This window comes from Marmota monax, unplaced genomic scaffold, assembly GCF_021218885.2.
Source record: "Marmota monax isolate L192 unplaced genomic scaffold, Marmota_monax_Labrador192_F-V1.1 WCK01_AAM20220418_F8-fsc00031, whole genome shotgun sequence".
Taxonomy (NCBI): Eukaryota; Metazoa; Chordata; class Mammalia; order Rodentia; family Sciuridae; genus Marmota; species Marmota monax.
Window position 1 is genome coordinate 4,519,647 of NW_026695197.1, and position 22,859 is coordinate 4,542,505.

The 22,859-nt window shown below is 34.5% G+C and overlaps 1 protein-coding gene across 1 annotated transcript in view; it reads right to left on the reverse strand.

Annotated features, from left to right (window-relative positions):
• Positions 1-22,859, reverse strand: part of Ccdc178 (coiled-coil domain containing 178) — a 394,311-nt gene that overhangs the window by 18,570 nt on the left and 352,882 nt on the right. The window contains exon 19 of the mRNA XM_046428324.1: positions 20,423-20,557. Within this exon, the coding sequence (XP_046284280.1) occupies positions 20,423-20,557 (135 nt within the window). The remainder of the gene's footprint in view (positions 1-20,422; positions 20,558-22,859) is intronic.

Sequence of the window (22,859 nt, forward strand, 5' to 3'; positions counted from 1 at the left end):
TCAATGTTTTGAGTCATTTGTCTTACAAATACAGCCTGTGTGTTCCTTATCATCAATGAATTGTAGCCTATCTTAATTAAGAATAATATAGGACATATATTTATGCCATTTCTGAATTTAACTTATTATTAAAAAATAGTTGATCACTAGGTCCAACTTAAAAATAAACAAAATGTCTTTTTGAAAATGTTGCATATAATAACAAAAGGATTCAGTATCCCCTTTAGTTTGGATATACCTGGATACTTGCTCTTTTTATTGCACATTAACATAGTGACAATCATTTTTCAGTGTTAATTTTGCAGCAGTGTTGAAATTCTCTTTTCCATAGACTCTCTTATTTTGGCTCTCTGAAGTTTTTACTATTGTATGTTTACTTGAATAATGAGATTATGCATGTATGCAAATTTATAATAGAAGTTCCCTTTGTAGTCACATTCCTAGAAATGTTCATTTGTAGGTTTCCTTTTACATATATCCCATGACTTTTTTTATTTTACACAATTTCTTGATTTCTTTCTAGCCTTAAAAGCAGTCTGGAACCAGGAAAATTAATACATAAGAGATCTCTCAAATATGATTTTTTAAAAAATAAGTTGTCCTCTATCTGCTTTAAAAAACCCACTGCCTCCAGGGCATGTCTTGTAAATTTTTTTTTTCTTCAAGTGTAGACAAATTGAATTTGTCCATACTGAATTGCCCCTAACACTCTGCTGGTCTATTTTGTCTATTAATTAATTTAATATCAGATTATTTGTTCAGTTCAATCTCAGGTAATCCTTCGGATAACACTGACATTTTGTTCATCAAACATTTATAGAGACCTTAGTGAAATAGGTTTCTCCTATTAGGAGAGAGAGAGTTTCCCTACACTCACTCTGCAGGACAGAATACTGAATAAATCATAACCTCTGCTTACAAGGGTTTTAGAGACTTTTGAAGATATGAATAGTTCAACAGCAAGGCGAGTTCTGAGAAATGGATCTTTAGGAGATCTTGTCAATGTAAACATCAGTGTGCTTATACAAACTGAGATGGCCACAACATCATTAGGAGACATAATCTCATGAGACTACTTTTGCATATGTGGTCTGCCATCGAGCAAAACTACTACAGTACCTAGGACTGTACATATCATATATACATGTTGTGGGCATCTATCATAAATATCATATGGACATATTTGTGTATTTCAAACAATATGTATTTTATATTGTACCTAGCTTTATTTGGGATATAAAACTAAATATATTATTTTTTCAGGGTTCAAATCTATTTGACAAAAGAAAAAGAGTCATGCTTTGAGACAACAATTAATGTGTTAGAAATATTAAAAAATAATCTATCCAAGCCTGGTGGTGCACTCCCGTAATTCCAGCAACTTGGGAGGCTGAGGCAAGAGGATCACAAGTTTGAGGCCCAACTGGGCAATTTAGCAAAACCCTCAGCAACTTAGCAAGGCCTTGTCTCAAAATAAAAAATAAAAAGGACTGAGGATGGTGAGGGTACACAGAGAACTGGGAAGCAGTAACAGAGAAGACTTAGAGTGCCCAGGAGGGAAAGAGATAGAGCTCTCTTCTATCTCTTTCCCTCAATTCAGTAGTCATTCAAAAATTACTTATTTAACAAAACAGGAAGGAAAGAATGAATGGTGAAGGATAGTGTTTTGTTGAATTCACAAATCGGGATTCACAGAGGAATAAAAGATATATGTAAATTAGAAACTAGACTAGATCTAGTTTAGATCTACATTAGACTAGATCCACATCTAGTCAAAGAAAAGTCTTGTCATTTGTACTCCCTCCTATCTGCAATGACATTACACCCCTTTGGTCACTAGCTGTCCCAACTGAATACAGGACAAGAGCGCCTTAATCAGTTTCCTCACCTCTAGTCATGAAACCTCTACACCACCCCATCCCTTCCATTCTCTACCAACCTTCTCCCTTGCACATATCTGCATACAAAAGCTTTCTTTTTTTATAACTATTTTATCTATTTATTTTTTTTATGTGGTACTAAGGATGGAACCCAGTGCCTCACACATGCTAGGCAAGCACTCTACCACTGAGCCACAACCCCAGCCCAACAAAAGCTTTCTCAGACTCGGATGTTCTTATCTTCCACTTTTTTCTTTATGCCCATAAGTTCCCTTTCTTCTTTTTCCACCCAGATAAGGTATCTGAGTGGGGACATGCTTCTTTTCAAGCCACACAGTTTCTTGCAAGATCTGGCTCCTATTGCCCTCTTTGCTTAATCTGTAGCTAAAATCCAATTGCATTCTATGGAAATTGGACATTAATATTGTAATTCCAGTAATGTGCAAGGTCTTTCTTTAAGGTCTAGATCTTAGCATTTTCTTTGTTCTTTGTCTGGATAATCTTCCTGCCTCTCTCTTTTACCTTGATATTGCACTTATCACACTAAAGCTGCCTCTTATCTTTTTTATGGTTAAGATTTTTTTCATAAGAGCAGAAATAATTCTGGTTTATATTTAATATCTACAATGCCTACCCAGATGTTTGATATTAAGCACATGCAAAGTTTCTATTTTATTTTGACTCCCTCCCGCCATCCTCAGATGTTTGCCATGTCTAGGATTTTTAGAAACATTCTGTCTTTCTGTGACTTGGTACACTCATTACCTATTTTACTTAGCTCTTATAATTTGTGTCATTTGAATTTGCTGATTGGCTTCTATTCACATTTTCTTAGTGTTCTATAATCTCTTTTGGTCAACAGGAATTTGTGCAAGTTTTCATTATCTCAAGGTAATCAGTAATAGGTGCTACTTAACTATAAATACAGTCTCTATTTTCTTTGCTAATAAAGTTGTTATGTTATTGTTTTCCCCAAGAGTCTTTCTTGTATCCATTTACCAGCTACCAAGGTCCATTTCTAATATACATGTGAAAAGTCTTTTTTATTTGTCTGCATCTAAGTACTATCTTACACATTTTTTCATTTTGATTTTGCTTGAAAAGTGAGTTAAGTATCGTCTTATACTGTTTGCTTTGTAATTTCTACAACTATTTTTTAAATGGAAAATATCAAGGAGTCATTCATGAATGTTTCTGTTTAATAAAACTAGATGTATGGAAGACGACTTGGAAAGTTCAAATGCTGGCCTCCTGTGTATTTCTGTGTATTTCTTTTCATGCCCAATGTTTATAGGTGTACATGGGCAGTTTAAAAATAATTTGCTCCTTTTTTAACAATAATATTAACTAAAATCTTTGCTCTACATTAAGTGGTCATGGGAAGTCTTAAAGAAAAATAACCATACGTTGGAGAGTAAGATGCTCACATTCCAGGCTAAAGTTTCAAGTTCCTGGTGACATCTGAAACTGCCTGAATAAAACAGGATGTCTTCATTTCAGATAAATTATATGCTCAATAACAGAAACATATCTCAAAGCCATATGCCATGGTCTGAGTGTTTGTGTCCCCAAACACAAACACTAGGATGATATCCTAATCCCCAGTGCAGTGGTATTTAAGAGTTGAGGCCTTTGGGAAGTGAGTAGAGATTAAGTGGCCCTATAAAAGTGGTCCTGGAAATCTCCCTGGCACTTTGTACCACAAGATGATTCAACAAAAAGGTGCCCTCAGCACATCCTTGATCTGCTCGCTGCTTGTCCTGCATTTCACAGCCTCTGAATGAGGCAAAATAAATGTTTGTTGTTTATAAGACAGCCAGCTGATAGCATTTTGTTATAGCAGCTGAAGGGGTTAAGACCGTACACAAGCTCTCAGCTGCAGTTGCAGACACTGATGACAGCCATCATAAAACCTTCCTCCTGTGATTTTTGTTACATAGCGAAACTCTATTCTCGCTCTAACTCTTGATCTCCTATACTTTCTCTTTGGACGGATGTCATGTTTTCCTCCAGTTGAACCCAGGGATTTGCTAAAGTACTTGCTCCTCTTCCTCTGATTTTCTCTTTATTTTATTAACTTCCTCAAAGTGCATCCATTTTATAGTTTTAATGTTTGTTCATAAAACTTGTTACAACAGTCTTTCTGAGTCACCTGCGTGTCAATCAGCATTTTAGTTGCTCATCTTCTTGTATGACTGTGCTTCATCCTTAAGCTCTGTATGACGTAAAAGGGATCCTTCACCTTGGACCCTACCAATTTTTCTCATTCCTATGATTATCTTTGGCTACAGAGCTTTGGTCATTTTGTTGTAATTGTTGCTCATCTAATGAATCCTTTATGCTAATAGGTCTATACAATTGTGCCTGTGGGATGTCCATTATTTTTCCTTCTTCATTTTCTCTGTGGCTCTTCTAAAGCCCAATCTTATGCGTACCTACATTTTTGGAGTAAATTGTCAACTCCATTTCCAAAATATTTTCACTGAGAATTTAGCTTAGATAAGTTTCTCTTTAAGACGTCAGTTTTATACTATAACTCTTAAAATGACTGTTCACTATTAGCTGCACCCAGTATTGATTTGTCTGTCTTTCATGGTCTTCCACAATAAATCCATACTTTTCCCACCCTTAAGCCCCAAGCCCCACAGCAGTGGCCTGTTCAACTGGCATGGTCTGGATTGGGAATCAGAAAACACGTGATTTAAACCTGTCTCTCCCACATGTGAGCCATGCCATTAGGGACTAGTTCATATTTGTCCTTGGAGTTAATTAAACTATAAAATGGGCTTAACAAAATCTTCCTTCCAAGGGTCAACTGTGACAGCCCAAATTAAAATACACACAAAGTATACAAAGAACTCAAAAAATTAGACAATAAGATAACAAACAACCCAATCAACAAATGGGCCAAGGACCTGAACGGACACTTCTCAGAGGAGGACATACAGTCAATCAACAAGTACATGAAAACATGCTCACCATCTCTAGCAGTCAGAGAAATGCAAATCAAAACCACCCTAAGATACCATCTCACTCCAGTAAGATTGGCAGCCATTAGGAAGTCAAACAACAACAAGTGCTGGCGAGGATGTGGGGAAAAGGGTACACTTGTACATTGCTGGTGGGACTGCAAATTGGTGCAGCCAATTTGGAAAGCAGTATGGAGATTTCTTGGAAAGCTGGGAATGGAGCCACCATTTGACCCAGCTATTCCCCTTCTCGGTCTATTCCCTAAAGACCTAAAAAGAGCATGCTACAGGGACACTGCTACATCGATGTTCATAGCAGCACAATTCACAATAGCTAGACTGTGGAACCAACCTAGATGCCCTTCAATAGACGAATGGATAAAAAAATGTGGCATTTATACACAATGGAGTATTACTCTGCATTAAAAAATGACAAAATCATAGAATTTACAGGGAAATGGATGGCATTAGAGCAGATTATGCTAAGTGAAGCTAGCCAATCCCTAAAAAACAAATGCCAAATGTCTTCTTTGATATAAGGAGAGTAACTAAGAACAGAGTAGGGACGAAGAGCAGGAGAAGAAGATTAACACTAAACAGGGATGAGAGGTGGGAGGGAAAGGGAGAGAGAAGGGAAATTGCATGGAAATGGAAGGAGACCCTCAGGGTTATACAAAAGTACATACAAGAGGAAGTGAGGGGAAAGGGAAAAATAATACAAGGGGGAGAAATGAATGACAGTAGATGGGGTAGAGAGAGAAGAGGGGAGGGGAGGGGAGGGGGGATAGTAGAGGATAGGAAAGGCAGCAGAACACAACAGACACTAGTATGGCAATATGTAAATCAATGGATGTGTAACTGATGTGATTCTGCAATCTGTATATGGGGTAAAAATGGGAGTTCATAACCCACTTGAATCAAAGTGTGAAATACGATATATCAAGAAATATGTAATGTTTTGAACAACCAACAATAAAAAATTAAAAAAAAATAAAATACACACAAATGGGAAATATAAAGTGGTGCTGCAGAAATGGAGCCGATGAACGTCGCAGGAACTTACCACCTGTCCCCAGAGGCTATTTGTATTGATAAAGTAAAATTTTCTCTCTTTCTTCACAAAATAGCCCATAGAAATACTAAAAAGGCATGTGCAGTGAATAATTTCTTATTCAAAATGTTTGAGGTTTTTTTCCCCCCCCTACCTGAACTTTTACCAGGCATAAGAAAGATAGCATGGGTATGAGAAGAGATGAGAAAAAAGAAAGTAGTTTTGATCCAGTGAAGATAACATTTTATAATCCAACCTCAGCCCCGGATTTTGACTTTTGAATGAATCAGTTGGCTGAGAACTTTTTGATCCAAAACAGGGAAAGATGCCAGCTGGCAACTCTGAGGCTAAATGCCGAGATCCTCCTCATTGTACAAAACAGTTTTTAATAGAAAACATGCATTTAATTTATTATGAAAAAAGCAAGAAAGGATCTGATCGTGCAGTGCTGTGGTATTCGCAAGGATGCATGTTTAAAGGCTGATGAGATGAAACCCTCGACATATATAAGCATTTTATTCCATGCTTTCCTCTCTGCACAGCAGATGATTTTGTTTATCTGCTTGTTTGCTTTTTTTTTTTTTTTTTTGCATCCAAAATGGTATGATGTCACTGTAGCAGGGTGTGGGATCAACTCTGTAAAAATCAAACTATCTTGTTCAAAACAGTGTGAGTAACATCTGTAGGCATTTGAATCTGGGAACGTGTAGGTCAGGAGTAAGCAAAGAGGAATTTGAATGTACAGTCATCCTTCTTTATCCAGAGGTTCCACATTCGTGGATTCAACCAACCGTGAATCAAAAATATTGGAGAAAAAAAATTGCCATCTCTACTGAACATGTGCAGACTTTTTTTTTTTCCTGGTTATTATTTCCTAAACGATGCAGTACAACAACTCTTCACATAGCATTTATATTGTGATAGGTATTACAAGAAATTTAGAGATGATTTAAAGTAAATGAGAGGATGTGCATAGATTATATGCAAATGCCTACACCATTTTATACAAAGAACTTGAGCATTGTGAATTTTGGTATGCTGTGGGGAGGTGTCTTGGAACCATCCTCCATGGTAACTGAGGATGATGGTACTAAGGTACGATTTGTAAATGCTGGGGTGGCTTACACTCATCACTAATTAATTTTAGCCTTTTTCTCTTAGTACTTCAAATCAATTTTAATGTCAGGATGTTAGCATATTGGATGTCACATTGTAGGTTTTGTAGGAAATATGCCCAACAGAAAAAAAAAAGTAAATCAAAAAGAGGAGAGTGCAGCACATTTCTTAATTTTACAGTAAGCAGTCAAGTTTTCATTCGGGTAGGTCATTTGATTCCCTGCAGGTGGCTATGTCTGCCTCCAAAGAGAGAGCCCCAAGTCACATGTTACACAAATGAAACGCGATTATCTTTGTGGGAAGCATCGTATGATTTGGAACAAGTCTTTAGGTCTAATATAAAGATCCTTCAAATAAATCATCCAGCTAAGCTTCTGTGGCCCCAAACTCCTAATTTAAAAATGTTGATAAATGAAGTACCTCTTTAGTTAATAAATGAAGTATCTCTTTAGTTATCCTTTGTCAGCAACATTCATTTTAATGGAAAGTGAGTTTACAGGGTTACATGATTGAACTACTGAGCCAAGTCAGTGTTGGCAAATGATGGGCTAAATTATTGATGTTACACACTAATGAATTCTGATGAGAAATAAAACACAGACATTACGTTTCAAGTGGTTCATAATTATTTTTGTACTTTAAAAGCAATTTTATTCTTTTTCCAAATCATACTGGTTCTGTAAAACAAAAACATAGTTAGTGATTATACTAAAATTATTGAGTTTGTGGCAAAAAAAATGCTCCTGCAAGTTTTCATTTCTGTGAAGATAATGTTATTCACACTAGGTTTCTGATTTCCTTATATACTTCTGGGAAAAGATAATTAAATTAAATGTCTAAATTTTAAAACCAGTGTCTTTAAATAAGATAATCTGCTTTGCAACCATGGTTAGCATTCCAATAGATGTCTCTGATATGTCTATCAACACATTGACTGGAGCTGTGTTGAAATATCATAATTAATTCAGGTGACTACAATTACAGAGGGACTTATCTGATGCAGATTGGCTTTGGTGAAGAAATTATCTTCAGTGAGTTATTCAGAATGAAGTATGTACTACAGAACGATAGATATTTCTCAAACTCAGGGCCTGGTGGTAATATGTGAAACAGGTTCATGTTCAGTTAAGGAACAAAGAGGTCCATACATCCCATAATATTAGTGCAGGGGCCTTTATTGTTTTTTCATGACTTGACTATCCCAACCTGAGATCTTTGTTGTGAGTCCACCGTCTGCCCTATTCTGAGAGTTGATTGAGAGTACAGTGACCCAAACAGGGACTCAGTCTGAAGAAATCATAGGTCAATTTTTAATGAGGAGAGATTTGAGGTAGAAATCACATGGACCAAGCATTAATTCAAAGAGTCATTACTTGCTGGTCATCTTTGGACAAATGCCTCTACTCTCTGTACCTGGTTATCAAAGCCCACAAATGGATAAGCCTCTCTTTTACCTGAGAGGGTTGTTATCACTAGCCATTCAGCTATTCATGAAATCAAAGTCTGCTGTGTAAGCGTATGACAAATTTACTCTTATGTTTGTCTGGACTCTAGTTCATTTCAGAGAGAACATGAGAATTGTTTCAGAACATATTCACTTTACAGCTGAGGGATATATAGGGGAAAGGAATGAGAAGACTTTTCAAGTCAAGTGTTGGTCCTGTTAAATGATAATCCATGCAGATTCGTATCAAGAATAAAAAAGTCAAAGTTGAAACTTATTCCATTGCGTGGATTGAGGTAGCATATGTAGTGTATCAAACTTCACTTCTTAGTTGGCATTCACTTTACACCAATCAAACAATATCGAGACTTGTTTTTCTTAACTCTGTAACATACCATTTCCACATTGTTTTGCTGAATCCTTTTCTTAATCTTCCTAATATTTTGTCTACCTATCAAATATAATAGATTCGGCACCATTTGTGAATAAGCCTCCTTCATATTTCACCTCTTTACAATTTTTCCCTTTAAGATTTTATCCTAATGTTTACCACTTGTTGTAATGGCATTGCTCATTGTTTTACAATCTTGATACTTTTGAATGAAAAATCATGTGTCTGGGTTAATCTCACATCAAAGCAGCATCATTATGTAATGATGATGCTAAGTTGTATGAAAAATACCTACTGGATATGCTCCATTAGTCACTAATTTTCAAACTTAAAGTTCTGTCTTTGAAAAGCTCATCTCCCCCACACCATTGACATGGCTCCTTCAGTTGAAAAATGTACTACGGGCTTCAAGTGGATTAAAAAAAGCCTAGGGTTTTTTTTTTGGTTTTTTTTTTTTGGTTGTTGTTAAGTTTAAGGAAAAAAAAAAACATAAACTTAAGCACATAAGAGTAAACACAGAACACATAAAATCAATATTTCAAAATAAAACAATCAGAAATAAATACGTTTATTTTAAAATGAAATAAGGTATTTGTTTTGGTTTTACATGTTATTTAATTTTATTAAATTAAATTTTAATTAATTTAATTAAACATTTTATGTTTAATTAAATTAAATTTTAATGAAGGTTTTCCTTTATTTACCTTCAAATGAAAGGAAATAGATGAAGTAGTGCTACAATTGTTACCTACAGGCACCTGTGGATATTGTTAATCTTGTATGAACTTTTAAAATTTTCTTCAAAATGTTGCCTAAATTCTTTAGAATCAATTTTTAGAAGTATGTGATTTGATTTCCCAACATTTGGGGGATTTTACAAGTATCTTTTAATCATTCATTTTTAATAATTTCAAAATTATACATGGTCAAAAATATATTATTTACTATTCCAATGAGTTAAATTAAGACTTGTTTCATGACTCAATATATAGTCTATATTTGGAAATGTTCATATGTACTTCAACATAATGCAAATTCAGACATCTTTGAATGCATTTTTCTCAAAATGTTAGGCAGGTCAAGTTGGTTTATGAGGTTGATCAAATTGTCCCTATTTTTACTGAGGTTTTTGTCTTCGTGTTTTATCCATTTCTGAGAGAGGAACATTGAAATCTCAAACTATAATTGTGCTTTTAAATTTCTATTTTATTTTTTCTCAATAATTGCTTTAGATATTTTGAAGCTTTCTTATTCTTATGTTTGTCTGGACTCTAGTTCATTTCAGAGAGAACATAAGAATTGTTTCAGAACATATTCACTTTACAGCTGATATTTTGAATATTTTGAAGCTTTCTTATTCTTATGTTTGTCTGGACTCTAGTTCATTTCAGAGAGAACATAAGAATTGTTTCAGAACATATTCACTTTACAGCTGAGGGATATATAGGGGAAAGGAATGAGAAGACTTTTCAAGTCAAGTGTTGGGTCCAGTTAAATGATAATCCATGCAGATTCGTATCAAGAATAAAAAGCCAAAGTTGAAACTTATTCCATTATAAGATGCATGCATAGGATCATTACAAGTGCTTTATTAATTGATTCCCTTTATGAAATAACCCTTTCTATTACTGATAGCATTTCCAGTTGTGAAGTTTCATTTATTTGATATTAATAGAGGCTTCTGACAGCAGTAGGTTTGGTGTTGTATGGTATGCCTTTTCTATCTGTTAACTTTCAACCCATTATTTGCTTTACTTTTAATGTACACCATGAGAGATGATATAAAATTGAGTCTTGAATGTTATGTAATGTGACTAGATTTGTTTTTTTAACTGGGATTTTTAGTCCAGTCATTTAATGTAACTTATGAGATAGACTTAGTGTCATCTATTTTCTATTTTCCATAAATTTGTTCCAATGTTTTTGGTTTATTTCTGTTTTTCATTTTCTGCTTCTTTTTAGGCTAATCACATAGTTTTTTTAGTATTCTTTGTTAGTTTTTATATTGGCTTTTTGCTGTATCTCCTTCGATATGTAATGTTGGGATTTATAATATGCCTTCTTCCCCTGGTTTCCTTAGGGTCAATATCATAACATTCATATTAAATAAACATGTAACAGAATAACTATATTTATCCTCTCATCTTTTATATTATGGCTCTCATTTATTTTACATGCACTTTTGTTATAAACACTACCTATAACAATATATTGTACTCAAATTTAATTCTTTTCAGTAAATATAAGACAATAAAAATTATTTAATTTTGCCTACATATCTGTCATATCTGATGTTTTTCCCTCAAATTTCCTTCTAGTGCTATCTGCTCTAATTTTTGAAAGATATTTTGCTGATCAGGAGATTTTGGTTTGATTGTTTTTGTTTTTCTTTCACCAGTCTAGAGATACTCTGCTATGTCTTCTGTTCTTCTTGTTCTTGATGAGATGTTAATTTTCTGGCTGTTTTTAAGACTGTTGCTTTATCTTTGGTTTTCAGGAGTTGACTATAATTTAACTGAGTGTAATACATATATACATATATATATGTGTGTGTGTGTGTGTGTGTGTGTATACACCTACACACACACACACACACACACACACGGGGTGCATCTTTAGGGAGGTTCTTTGAAATAATTGACCCAGTAATTCATATGTTTCTCCAAAATTATCATATTATACTTTTTATGGTTTAAGTGTACTCACCCCATAGGTAGAGGGTAAGTTCATTCATACAAATACTGCGAAAAGAAATATCTAAGAAGTACATGCTAATATTTTAGCACTTGTTTTGGTGACTGGATGGTCAAAAATTATTTATTGAACATTTTGTGCACTCCTGGGATGTCAAACCTAAATTGACCAGTCTGATATTTGTGGCTTTGTTGAAGACTTTACTTGGCTCTTATTTCTTACTGCCTTCCTCTGACATCATCTAATCTCAGTAACACAGAATTGCTTTGGCAAAGAGGTTAAGGGCAGGTACCCTGCAGCCAAACTGCCTGGATTTAAGCTATGGAACCCTGGGCAAAACATATTACTCCCTATGCTCCAGTGTCCTTTTCCATGAAATGGGATCCTTTGACAGCAACTCATAGGATTCCTTGAAAATTACACTGATTAGGATTTATAAAGCACCGAGAACACTGGCACACAGTAGGGACTGGATAGATGCTTTGTTAAAAAGAAACAACAAAATGAATATCTCTGTCATATCCCTGGAGTCTGTTTGCTAGGTCTCCACGCTTGCTTGCTCTGCTTTAAGCTGCACCCACCTCTACAACCCCCACAAAGCCCTCCTCTTTCTCCATTTATATTCAGGCACTCATTGCTGGATGCCTTTCACTCTCATTCTTTTACAAAGGTGTTTCCTTGAAATCAGGCCTAAGGAATGCTCTCTGCTTGCATTTTGGCCAACCATAAAGTTTGTTGTTTGTTCCTGGTAACATTTAACCATGTAACTAATTAACTCCTAATATTGTTTTAATCTGCCTCTTCCTTTCATCTCTGATACTCCCTGTCTTGCTTTTTATGCTCTACTAATAACCAAATTGCTTTTTGTTTCCCCTGTACAATGTGCTGTCTCCCCAATCCACCTTTTGTTGATGTTTCCCTGAACCTTCAAAACAGAGTTTAGGAATCTCCTTCCATTCTCAGATTAAACTAACTGTTCTTCTTGCCCTCATTTCTGTTTACATAATATATTGTGACCTCTTCCACTGTGATATTTTTCACTTTTTGTAGACAGAGATTATATCTTCCACTTTTGGACTTCTAGTGTGCAGTAAAATACATTTCCCACAGTAGATACCCAAGACATATGTCTTAAAATTAATTGATATTCTTCACCTTAGTTGTAAATTGCTTAAGGTCCAAGGCTATGATATGTATTGTATGTATTATATTGGTATTCAATAAGTATGGTGTGAATTCAGTGCTTCAATATGTTATGAAATTACATATTTTACATTTTCCCCACATATCAATCAAAATGAAATTCTAGAGGCATAATTTCACCACAGAAAGATAATGAGATAATAAGTCCTAAAGGTAGGGCTAGAGAAGAAATGAGCTCTTTTCCCTTTCAGACACCATATTCTGACACTGAAATGACTCTTGGCAACAGATATTTATTTCTTAGCTGTAATAGTCAGCTTTGGATGAGAGTGGAATGCTGATTTTACATCTCAAAAGAAAGATATTTGGTAAAATGTGGCTCGTTTATTTGAATGTTTTAACTAAGAACATTTAATTTTTCTTTTTGTTTATGTGCTTATGCATACCTTAAAAGCTGAGGCAGGAATCAGAAAAATTGAAATCAACCAAGCATTTCTTTCATTATGTTATATGGCCAGAGGTGTTGTGTCCCTATATGTAGTTTCTTGAATTCCCGAAAGTTTGAAATAATGTCCGACATAGAGTTACAAGTTCTGTGTGTGTGTGTGTGTGTGTGTGTGTGTGTTTGTGTATGTATGTGTGTGGCTGAAGATCGAACACAGGAGCTTGTACATGCTAGGTGGGTGCTCTACCACTGAGCTATACCCTAGCTCTTGTGTTGCAAATTCTTGATGGTGAAAATATTAGAACATATAAATACTTTTATAACTAGTGACAGTCACAAATTTGGGCAAGAAATTGTTATACTTTTAAATCACCTTAAAATAATATCAGGCAAAAAAGAGAAGAAAGTAAGCTATGCTAGTCAATTGTTTATTATGTGAAAGGCACAAAGATCTCACAGTGATCTTCCATTTTCACATCCTAGATGATACTAAGCAAGCAATAAGCCAACCAACTCACTGACCATGTACATCAAAACTCAAATTGTGCTCTTCAGGGAAGGTAATTCTGTATTCTCAGTTCAATGCAGAAATGAGGGAGTTTTAAAGGTTCACTCTTTGAAATATTTAATTACACAATTTATAACGCAAAATTATTTTAAATGCAAATTTGTACCTATTCTGTCATTTCATATGCTCATCCTCTATTTTATTTTTTATCCTTTGCAGACAGCACTACTGTATCTTTAACTTGTTTCGGTATTGCCTTGCTTCTCCCACTGGGATTAAGTTCCATAAGGATAAGAACTTTTGTCTGTTTTATTTATTACTGTACCCCCAGTACCCAGAACAGTGACTGGGTACATGGTAAGTTTCCAATAATTATTTGCCTAATAGGTAAATTGTAAAACAAAATAAAATATATCAATACATGAACGAACATGAATGAAATTCCTTTCTCACCAACCTTTTGAGCCACACAGACCACAAATCCTACTCCCTTTGTCAAAGTCAGCCACTGATATCAATGATGTACACCCTTTTAGACCTATTTCTGTGGGTTTAAACATTTATGGCTATAGAAAAAATTATGAATTCTACCAAAATATAGAATATTAAAATACCAAATACATTATACATTTAGTTTTTACAATTAAAATGATTTGCCTAGGTTGTTTTTCTGTAAGTTGTCTTCTTCTTAATATTTCTTAGAAGTAATTTCTTGTCTGTACAAAGTTCCTCCCCATTCTTCAAAATTTCAGCTTAGTTTGCATATTTTAGACATATTTCTGCTTATTCATCTCTTCTTATATTGGACATTCATCTTATGCCCAATTTTTCACCACCACAAGTAATACTACTATGGAAAACCTTAGACTAGACCTTTTTATACGAAACTGGGAATATTTCTAGAGTATAAAATGTGATTACTCTATTGAAGAAGGCAAGATTTTAAATTTTGGTAATAGAACAACATAGTCCTAGACATGACAGTTTACACTCTTTTATAGACACTAATTAATATCTTAAAAATGTGTTAGCACAATGGTTGAAAATAAAGTATTTTTTTACTTACTGTTAATTTTTTTTCCTTTAGTACATCAGATATTGAGCATTTTTTTCATGTCCTTTAACAGTGTCTTCTGAAATAGGTCTGTTTTCCTTTTGGGTTGTATTCTTTCATATTGATTTAAAACTGCTTAGGTTATTTTTATATTAACTGTATTATATTATAAATACTGCAATTTTCCCCCTAGGTTCCTTAAGGGATTAAAAAAAATTTAAATTTGTTCTAATTAGTTTTACATGACAGTAGAATGGCTATTCTCCTATTACAAGGAAGAGTTGTCATTTCAGCTCAGACTTTCCGAATTGCAAAACTGTAAATATTCACTATGTGACTCTCTAAAGAATACATTCAAGTACTTTGTTCTGAATTTTTGTCCATTCCTGAATCTATACATTGTTTAAATTTTATGGATTATTTGCTTTTGGCTATGCTTTGCTCTACAGGAGCTTAAGTCCCTAACTCCAACCCAACAACTCTTTCTTCTTAAAAACAAAGTCAGAGGTATTCTTTTGAATTTTTATCTGTGGATGCATTTACAATCCTTTCTTGGGCTTCAGTGAAAAATCTTCACTGGGTTTTGAGCATGATTGTACTTAGTATCCTCTAAATATAATCTTCTCATTTATGGAAATGATGTATATTTAATTTTAGCTAGATCTTTGCTTATGTCTTTTCAGTCGTTTTTAATAGCTCTCTCTGAAAGGACTGTACCATCTCTTTTGTTGTTTATTCTTAGGAGCTTTATATTTCAGGTTGTCATGTTAAATAACTGTCTCATTAGTTCTATTGCTTTTTTCAGTTTATTTTCCTAGATAACAAAAACACAATAGTATCAGAAAATAATGATAGTCTTGCCCTTTTCTTAAGCAGTATCTCTGTGCCTCATTTATCAAGTTATCAAGATCATTTTATGAGGTTAAGGATTATATTTTTTAAACTGTTTTGTTATTTTTATTAGAATGAATACACTGTTGCTCTTGTTAGCAATTGTTTCTCAGTATATCTTGAACAAAACATAGCCTTTCCCTTTAATCTGTCTTTATATAGTTATATATATATTTTCTACAGTTGGATCTCTTTGCGAATATATAAGTGATGTTCTTTTTTCTTCTACTTTTAAAAAATTCAAGAATATATGCTAATATTTCCCATTGTGATAGGAAATTTTTCTTGGGCTCAAACCAGATCTTACTTCATATATTCTGAAGCTATGCTGTCATGTGCATTAAGTTCATGATTGATAGATCATAACAGATTTTATCTTTTATCAATATAAATATTCAAATCTGAGTGTCTAATTATTTTTTGCCTCAAAGTTTCTTTTCTTTTAGATTAGACCTTTTTGTTTCATGCTTTTTATTAAATTTCTATTTGCCTGAGGTACATCTCTTCTAAATAACATGGCTTTTACTTTTATGACTAATCTGTAAATCTACAGCTTTCAACTGTGTAAGGAAACTATTTACAGTAATTATAATCACTAATGCATTTGCTCTTTGTATATTTCAATGCCCTTCCTTTTTCTGTCCTGCAGTTTGAATTGTTCAATTTTTATGGTACTTTTATTTTCTCTCTTGTAGTTTTGGAATGACAAATCTTATTTCCAGACCTCTAACAGACATTTTAAATTATTGCAACTATATTTATTATTATCTACAATTTAACAGTAAGATTTAGCAATATTATTCCTCAAACATAGTATCTCTAAATGTATATATTTCAAAAGTTCAAAATACATATTTTAAAATAAGTTCTGTAGATTTTACAAAGATTCAGATTTTCTTTTATATAATATTGCTAAATGATTTGGGATTTTTGTTCTGTGTTTTTTTTCTGGCTTCCTTTCATTTCCCTTCCAGATACTGGAACTTAGGTTGGCTTTATGTACTTATTTATATGTGCATTATGTGGTGTGTGTGTGTGTGTGTGTGTGCACGTGCGCACATGTTAAATGAATGAAAATATCACTTCTGTGCCGTTAAAATTCCCAGCAAAACAACTAGCAAATGTTTTTGTTTACTAACATGCAAAATTGCAGGCAGCTAGAGCTGGAAAGAACCTTTGAGCTTATCATATTTATCTTAATAATCAATTCTTTAACTCAACAAAATTTTTGTACTCATCACATTTCCAGAAATGTAGTTGGTTCCAGGGAGACAAAGATGAACAAATAAGACATGAATATTAGTTGAGAAGGCTTACGTACTACTGGGTAGAGAGGCACGGCACACCAATATGTGTGCATAGAGGTCAAGGTGACAGCCTAGGAGAAGTACAGCCCTAAGCATGTGCCTCTGACTCATCCTACTAGCTTCCCCTCAACCAGTGTAGTTCCTAACACACCTGGTCTGTGTTCGTCTGCCTTCTGGTTGAGCATCAATAGTGTGCATTTGGACAGCAATACTCAAAAGCAAATTTATTCTTGTTTGGCCCAAATCCATCTTTTAACCTCTTCCATTCTTTGGTCCCAATGGTTTCTAGAGCTCAATAAAGTATATACAAACCTTCACTTACAGCCCTTCAGATATTTGACTTTTCAAAGCCTTTTCCTTTTATAGTTAAGTATTCAAATTTTCTGTATTTCTCCCTCTCCTTGATCTTCTTGTAGTGCTGCTCTCTAGAGTGTCAATATGGTCCTAAAACTATGCTTTCCAAACTATATAAAATCCTGCAGACATACCCACTTTAAGAAAAAGTCCAGACAAAAAGATATTTGCTTACTGAAACTACATCACACTAAGGCCCTATAGTTACATCACAATCTCTCATTTGAATGACTCATTGGTGCTTGGCCTTTTTTTCTAAATAAGATGCCATAAAAGCATTAAACATCACCGGTTAAACATATTGAAGATAAAACAAGGAATGATAGAAAAATTGAATAATAATCACACTAAATATGCCAAACACTGTCAGAGTGAAAAAGTCTTATATGACTGCTAGTGCTAGCCCATGCTTTTGGTTCCCAGGCGGTAGTAGTTTGCTTTGGCTCATATTAAAATTGGGGTCAACTAAAATCCCTAAATCTTTTTCATAGAAAAAGCTTTGAAGTAAAATGTGCCAATTCTTTATTCCAGTTACCATTCATCTTACGGGTTTCTGGTTGATCATGTCATTTAAAAGCTTATCTGGTCCACCTGGTATTCTGCCAACTACAGATCTGTATCACTGCCTTTTAGTGGTCCTGAAAGGAATTGCTCCAAGTGTGCAAGGATGAAGAATTTTTTTTAACTGTGTAAAATTTATTTTGAATTGATTTAGCTCAATATCAGTTATACACAATTAATTTTTCAAAAGGTTCATCAAATAATTTTCTTATCCAATACTTCATGAATATCTTATGGTATCACTTGAATACAATTTCAAAATATAAAGCATCATTTATTCTCCTCTAAATTGACACTTAAAGGAATCCTGAGGCTAAATCATGAAAATGGAGAACAACAGCATTTGGTCTGTTAAGCGATGTTTAGCCATATTGAATCAACTGTATATACTGCTACCCACAAACTCACTCCACAAGTATATTATATCACAGGTTTTTCTTTAAAAAATATGGATATAAACCCAAACAAAGGTAGGCATGTGGTTCTATCAAATTCCTTTAGTTACCTAGCTTCTCTCCACCCTAAAAACAACTGAGGGAGAACTGAATGGGTTTCACTCGTGGAGTAAGGCCCTGAAAGAGCTTAGTAACTTCTAGAAAGGAGCACTTGTCCACAAGCAGGGCAAGTTAGCAGATGGAAATACACTTGTAATATAATGATGTGTACAATGTGCAGCAGCTGGTCCAAGAAGACAGAAGTTGATTCATGTGGCAATGGCAGGTGGGGGAAGGACTCAGGGAAGACTTTGTAGACCAGGTGACTGAATTAAGAGAGGTGTTCCTTAACAAATAAGACAAAGAAGAGTACTACAGAAAGAAGAGCTTGCTCATAGGAGAGAAAGAAAGGCTTAAACAGCAAGTGTCATGATGAGTGAGAAGTTTGGAGTGGCAGAAAGAGACTGAAGGACTTAATGTGGAGGGAGATTGGGGCTGGGAAGGCTAGCAGCAGCTGGGGCGCCTAGGTCAGTGTGCACCACGCTGAAGTGTTTTAGACTCCATCCCCACTCCCACCCAGAGGATTGCACATCTCTGCACAGTCTTGTAGCATGATTCTGAGACTTGCTTTTTACATTTTTATTAAAGACTAAATTAAAGGTATTTTTTGCAGATAAGAAGACACTAACTTCTTGTTCCTCGAGTTTCCTAAACAAAATCCAAGCTGGCTGCTGTGTCTTTAGATGCCAGGTAGATGTTCCCACCTAGCCTAGCCTGTCCCTTCATTTCCATTGTATGTAATAGCCATAAAAATAAGCAATTTAAAACCAAATTGGGTAAAGAATATGTTGGTGAATTTCTAATGAAAATTAGAATAAATATTGTTGAAGGTTATGGATTAAAAACTCACAGATATTCCAATGTTATTTTCAGTATTTAAAAAAATACATCATAATTCACAGTGAGAATTGATTATTTGTAAGATTTTTAAGAGCATTTATATTTGGGCAGAAGTATGGAACTTTTTCTTAGACTAATCAGAATGTGCAGATAACCTGTGAATATTTAAAAGGAAATCACAGGCCATAGCCACCACATAATTATTAATGCATTATATGTTAACAGACTATTTAAGGAAAACAAAATGCTCCTGACTTCTAAACTAATGAAATTGTAGTTTATACTCAAGTTTGTAAATAAATTTTTGTTAACCTACCTGTGTTAATCACTCCCTTTTAAAAGCTTTCTTTTAATTTTCTATTTTTAAAACTTTTTGTTATAATCCATCATCAATGGAACCCATATATATACAGCACACATGCACACATGTGCCATCATCAGTAGAAAATAGACATCAGTGAAAATGAAATTTGAAATAGCTTAGTAGCTTCAGAAATGTTTTGTAAAGCACTTTTCCTTATTTGTAGTAAAAGCACCACAACGTGCATGTGTAATGAAAATGTTAAAAAAAAAAGATTTGGTTTAGAGTTTGGCATTCATTGCTTATATTGTAAGTTATCGAAAATGGTTTTTAAAAACATTCATTTGAAATATTTTAGGAAATATTGCAGTAATAGTCATCACAGGGATTTCTAAAATATTTCCGTCTTAAAGGCAGTTGATTCACTAAATATTTTTACAGAAACAAAGATGGCAAAATGTCACATGCTTGTAGAACCACAGTTACATGCTAGTCCCCAAATGGCTTATTTTTCAAACAGAGTCATCTCCAAATCTGCATGGGAGGACAAGCCTCTTGCAAAGCAAAAAAGGAAAGACAATAGTTAAACAGAATAAATATAAGAGGGTTTTCACTGAAGCAGATTTCGCACAACAGTGTCGCAAAGTAACTGTTGTCAACATCTTTTAAACAGCCGAAATGGCATCTGCAAAGCCTGAAGATTTGAAAGGAAAAAAAAATACACTTATGCCAAATGTATGTATAAAAATCTGTTCTGAGGTTTGTGAGAAATAAGTCAAATCTCCCTTTTCCCCCAAAGTATGTATGGTGTATGTGCTAAGTTACTGAATTCATCCTTCATGCAATCCCAGTTTATTAAAGAGGTTAAAAATTTATAAAACTCTGATGGGATATGGTTTTAATGCTTCATCACACTACCCATCATTTGCTTTTCAATCTAGATCAGAATGATCTTTCCTACTTCCCTGCAATCACCTACCTGCACAGCTAATATTTTCTGAATACCCTCCTGAGATTCTGCCTGGAACTTGTCCAGCTGTATCTGGCTGAAGAGGACCACCAGTTTGAAGTACTCCTGCCACTGTTTGTGGAGCTTTCTCTGCAGCTGACAGAGCTAAAGGCAAGAGGGAGGGGAAAAAACACAAGTCAGAGGAGGAGAGGAAATTAATGGCAGTGTTCAAGAAGAATGATGGAGGGAAATATAGAAAGCAGTCAATGGCCCATTCTGCTCTGTACGGACCTGACAGGAATTTCACACTCCCTTGATTTTTCAGCCCACTCATGTGCATTCATCAGAAACCAGTCACATCTGGCCGCCAGGATGGGGGGTTAATTTTCTCTAAATGCCTCAGCAGTTTTGTTCTAGCTGAGGCAAACTCTGTGACTGCAAAGCTGATGAGTAAAATATTTCTACTTCACCCAGTTTAACTCAAAACCGATAGCCTCGGGACATATTGAACCTTTCTTTAAAAAATAATCTTTTGAAGCTTTTTTGAATGGCACATCAGGTCAGGCCAAAGTTTAAAAATGTAACTTGAAGACTTTGATGGACATTGTGGTTTCTTTCTTTCTTTCTTTTTCCCCCCTCATAAAGCTTACCATTGCCTGGCAATGTGTGCTTCAGAGCATGACAAAACTAAAGAGAATTAACTTAGCCATCAACTGCGGAGGGAGAACAATAACAGGAAAGAAATTTCCAGCTAGAACTCGTTATTACTCTACCTCCCTCTGACCATGTGACATGGAAACATGTCACTGCATTGGAATACAGTGGGTGCGATGTTTAGCAATGGAATGTTTCATACTGGATCTCTATAGTGAAAGAAAGAGTTTCCCCATGCAGTGTGCTCTCTCTCTCTCTCTCTCTCTCTCTCAGAAATTCAATGTAAAAACCAAAAACAGTGGAAGTGTAACCAAATCAATGCAATTTTTGCTCTTTAACAGCTAGCTTAGCAATACCATACAGAATTACTACAATAAGGTTATTTTCAATGGAATAAACTTAAATTAACTATAAAAACAATTTTTTAAAACTCCTACCATTTAAATTTAATATATTCTGTTACTGAAAACTGTTGTTTTTTTTTTTTTTTGGTAATGTGGATAATTGCTTGGCATATTTTTCAGAATGTAAAAATTAAGAAAATTCACCAAACACTTGATATCCAACAAGGTTCATAGAAATCTTTTGATATTTGACTAAAAACATGTTAAGAATATGCTAACTTTATGTTATGTTCTGGGTTGTGATCTGGGTTATGTGTGTGGGATTCTTTGTAAAACTTCAACAGTCAATGTATGGATTTGAGAAATCGTCTGTACCTATATTTCAATAAAACAGCTCATTTAAATATAATTATTTTAAACACTTGGCACTGCATGTGAATTGTTTATCATCATTATCCTCAAGTATTCATTATTATAACCAAACGTGTGTTAGGATGTGGGTATGAGATGTCCCCCAAAACGTTCAGGCAGGGCTGCAGGAATGTTCAGAGGTGAAATGAGTAGATTATGAGAGCTCTAACCTCAACAGTGATTAATAATTGGATGGATTACCAGCTTGTAACCGTGAACAAGTGGCGTGTGTCTGGAGGAAGTAGGTCACAGGGAGTCATGCTCTGGGGAATTGTTTTTGTCCCTGACTTTCCACTTTCTCTCCTCTTTTTTGGCTGCCATGAGCTGAGCAGCTTTCTTCCACCACATCCTTCCACCATGATGTTCTGCTTCCTCTCAGGCCCAGAGTAAAGGATTCCACCAACTTCAGACTGAACCTCTGATACTATCAGCCCCAGAGAAACTTTTTCTCCTTTAAATTGTTCTTGTCAGGGATTTTGGTCATAGTGATGAAAAGCTGACTGACACACATATATTTATGTTCAGGTCATAGAAAGATGAAGCCTCTATTTTTGGTTAATTGGTTTAATTTAGGACCAAAAATACCCATGAAAAACATAGGTCTTTCAACTTACTAAATGTTGAACTACATTATCTAGAATAAGCTTATGGGTGTTTTTTTTTAAGATAATTTAGGCTATTAAAGATTATTGCATTACTTTCAAAGAGAAATCCTGGCAAGCTTTTTATTTTTACTTTTTCTCTGTAATATAAGCCAAATTGGACAGTATGTTGTATCCTGATATACTCATTATGACATTTGAAAACATTTAACTCATTAGAAATGTTCACAAATACATGAGACCATATTAAAACTTCACTTAATGTAACAGAGGCAGAGGGTATAGGAGTTAGAAAATAACACGTAGGAATAGAGTGGTGGTCCTCTATTACCTGAAGCATGCTTCAGTGATTAAATAATATTAATTAAATTTGTCTTAATAATAAGGTGCATTACGGACCTCTATTTAAATTATAAATTACTTTAGTCTTAAACTGTGAGAATGGGTAAAGAAGCT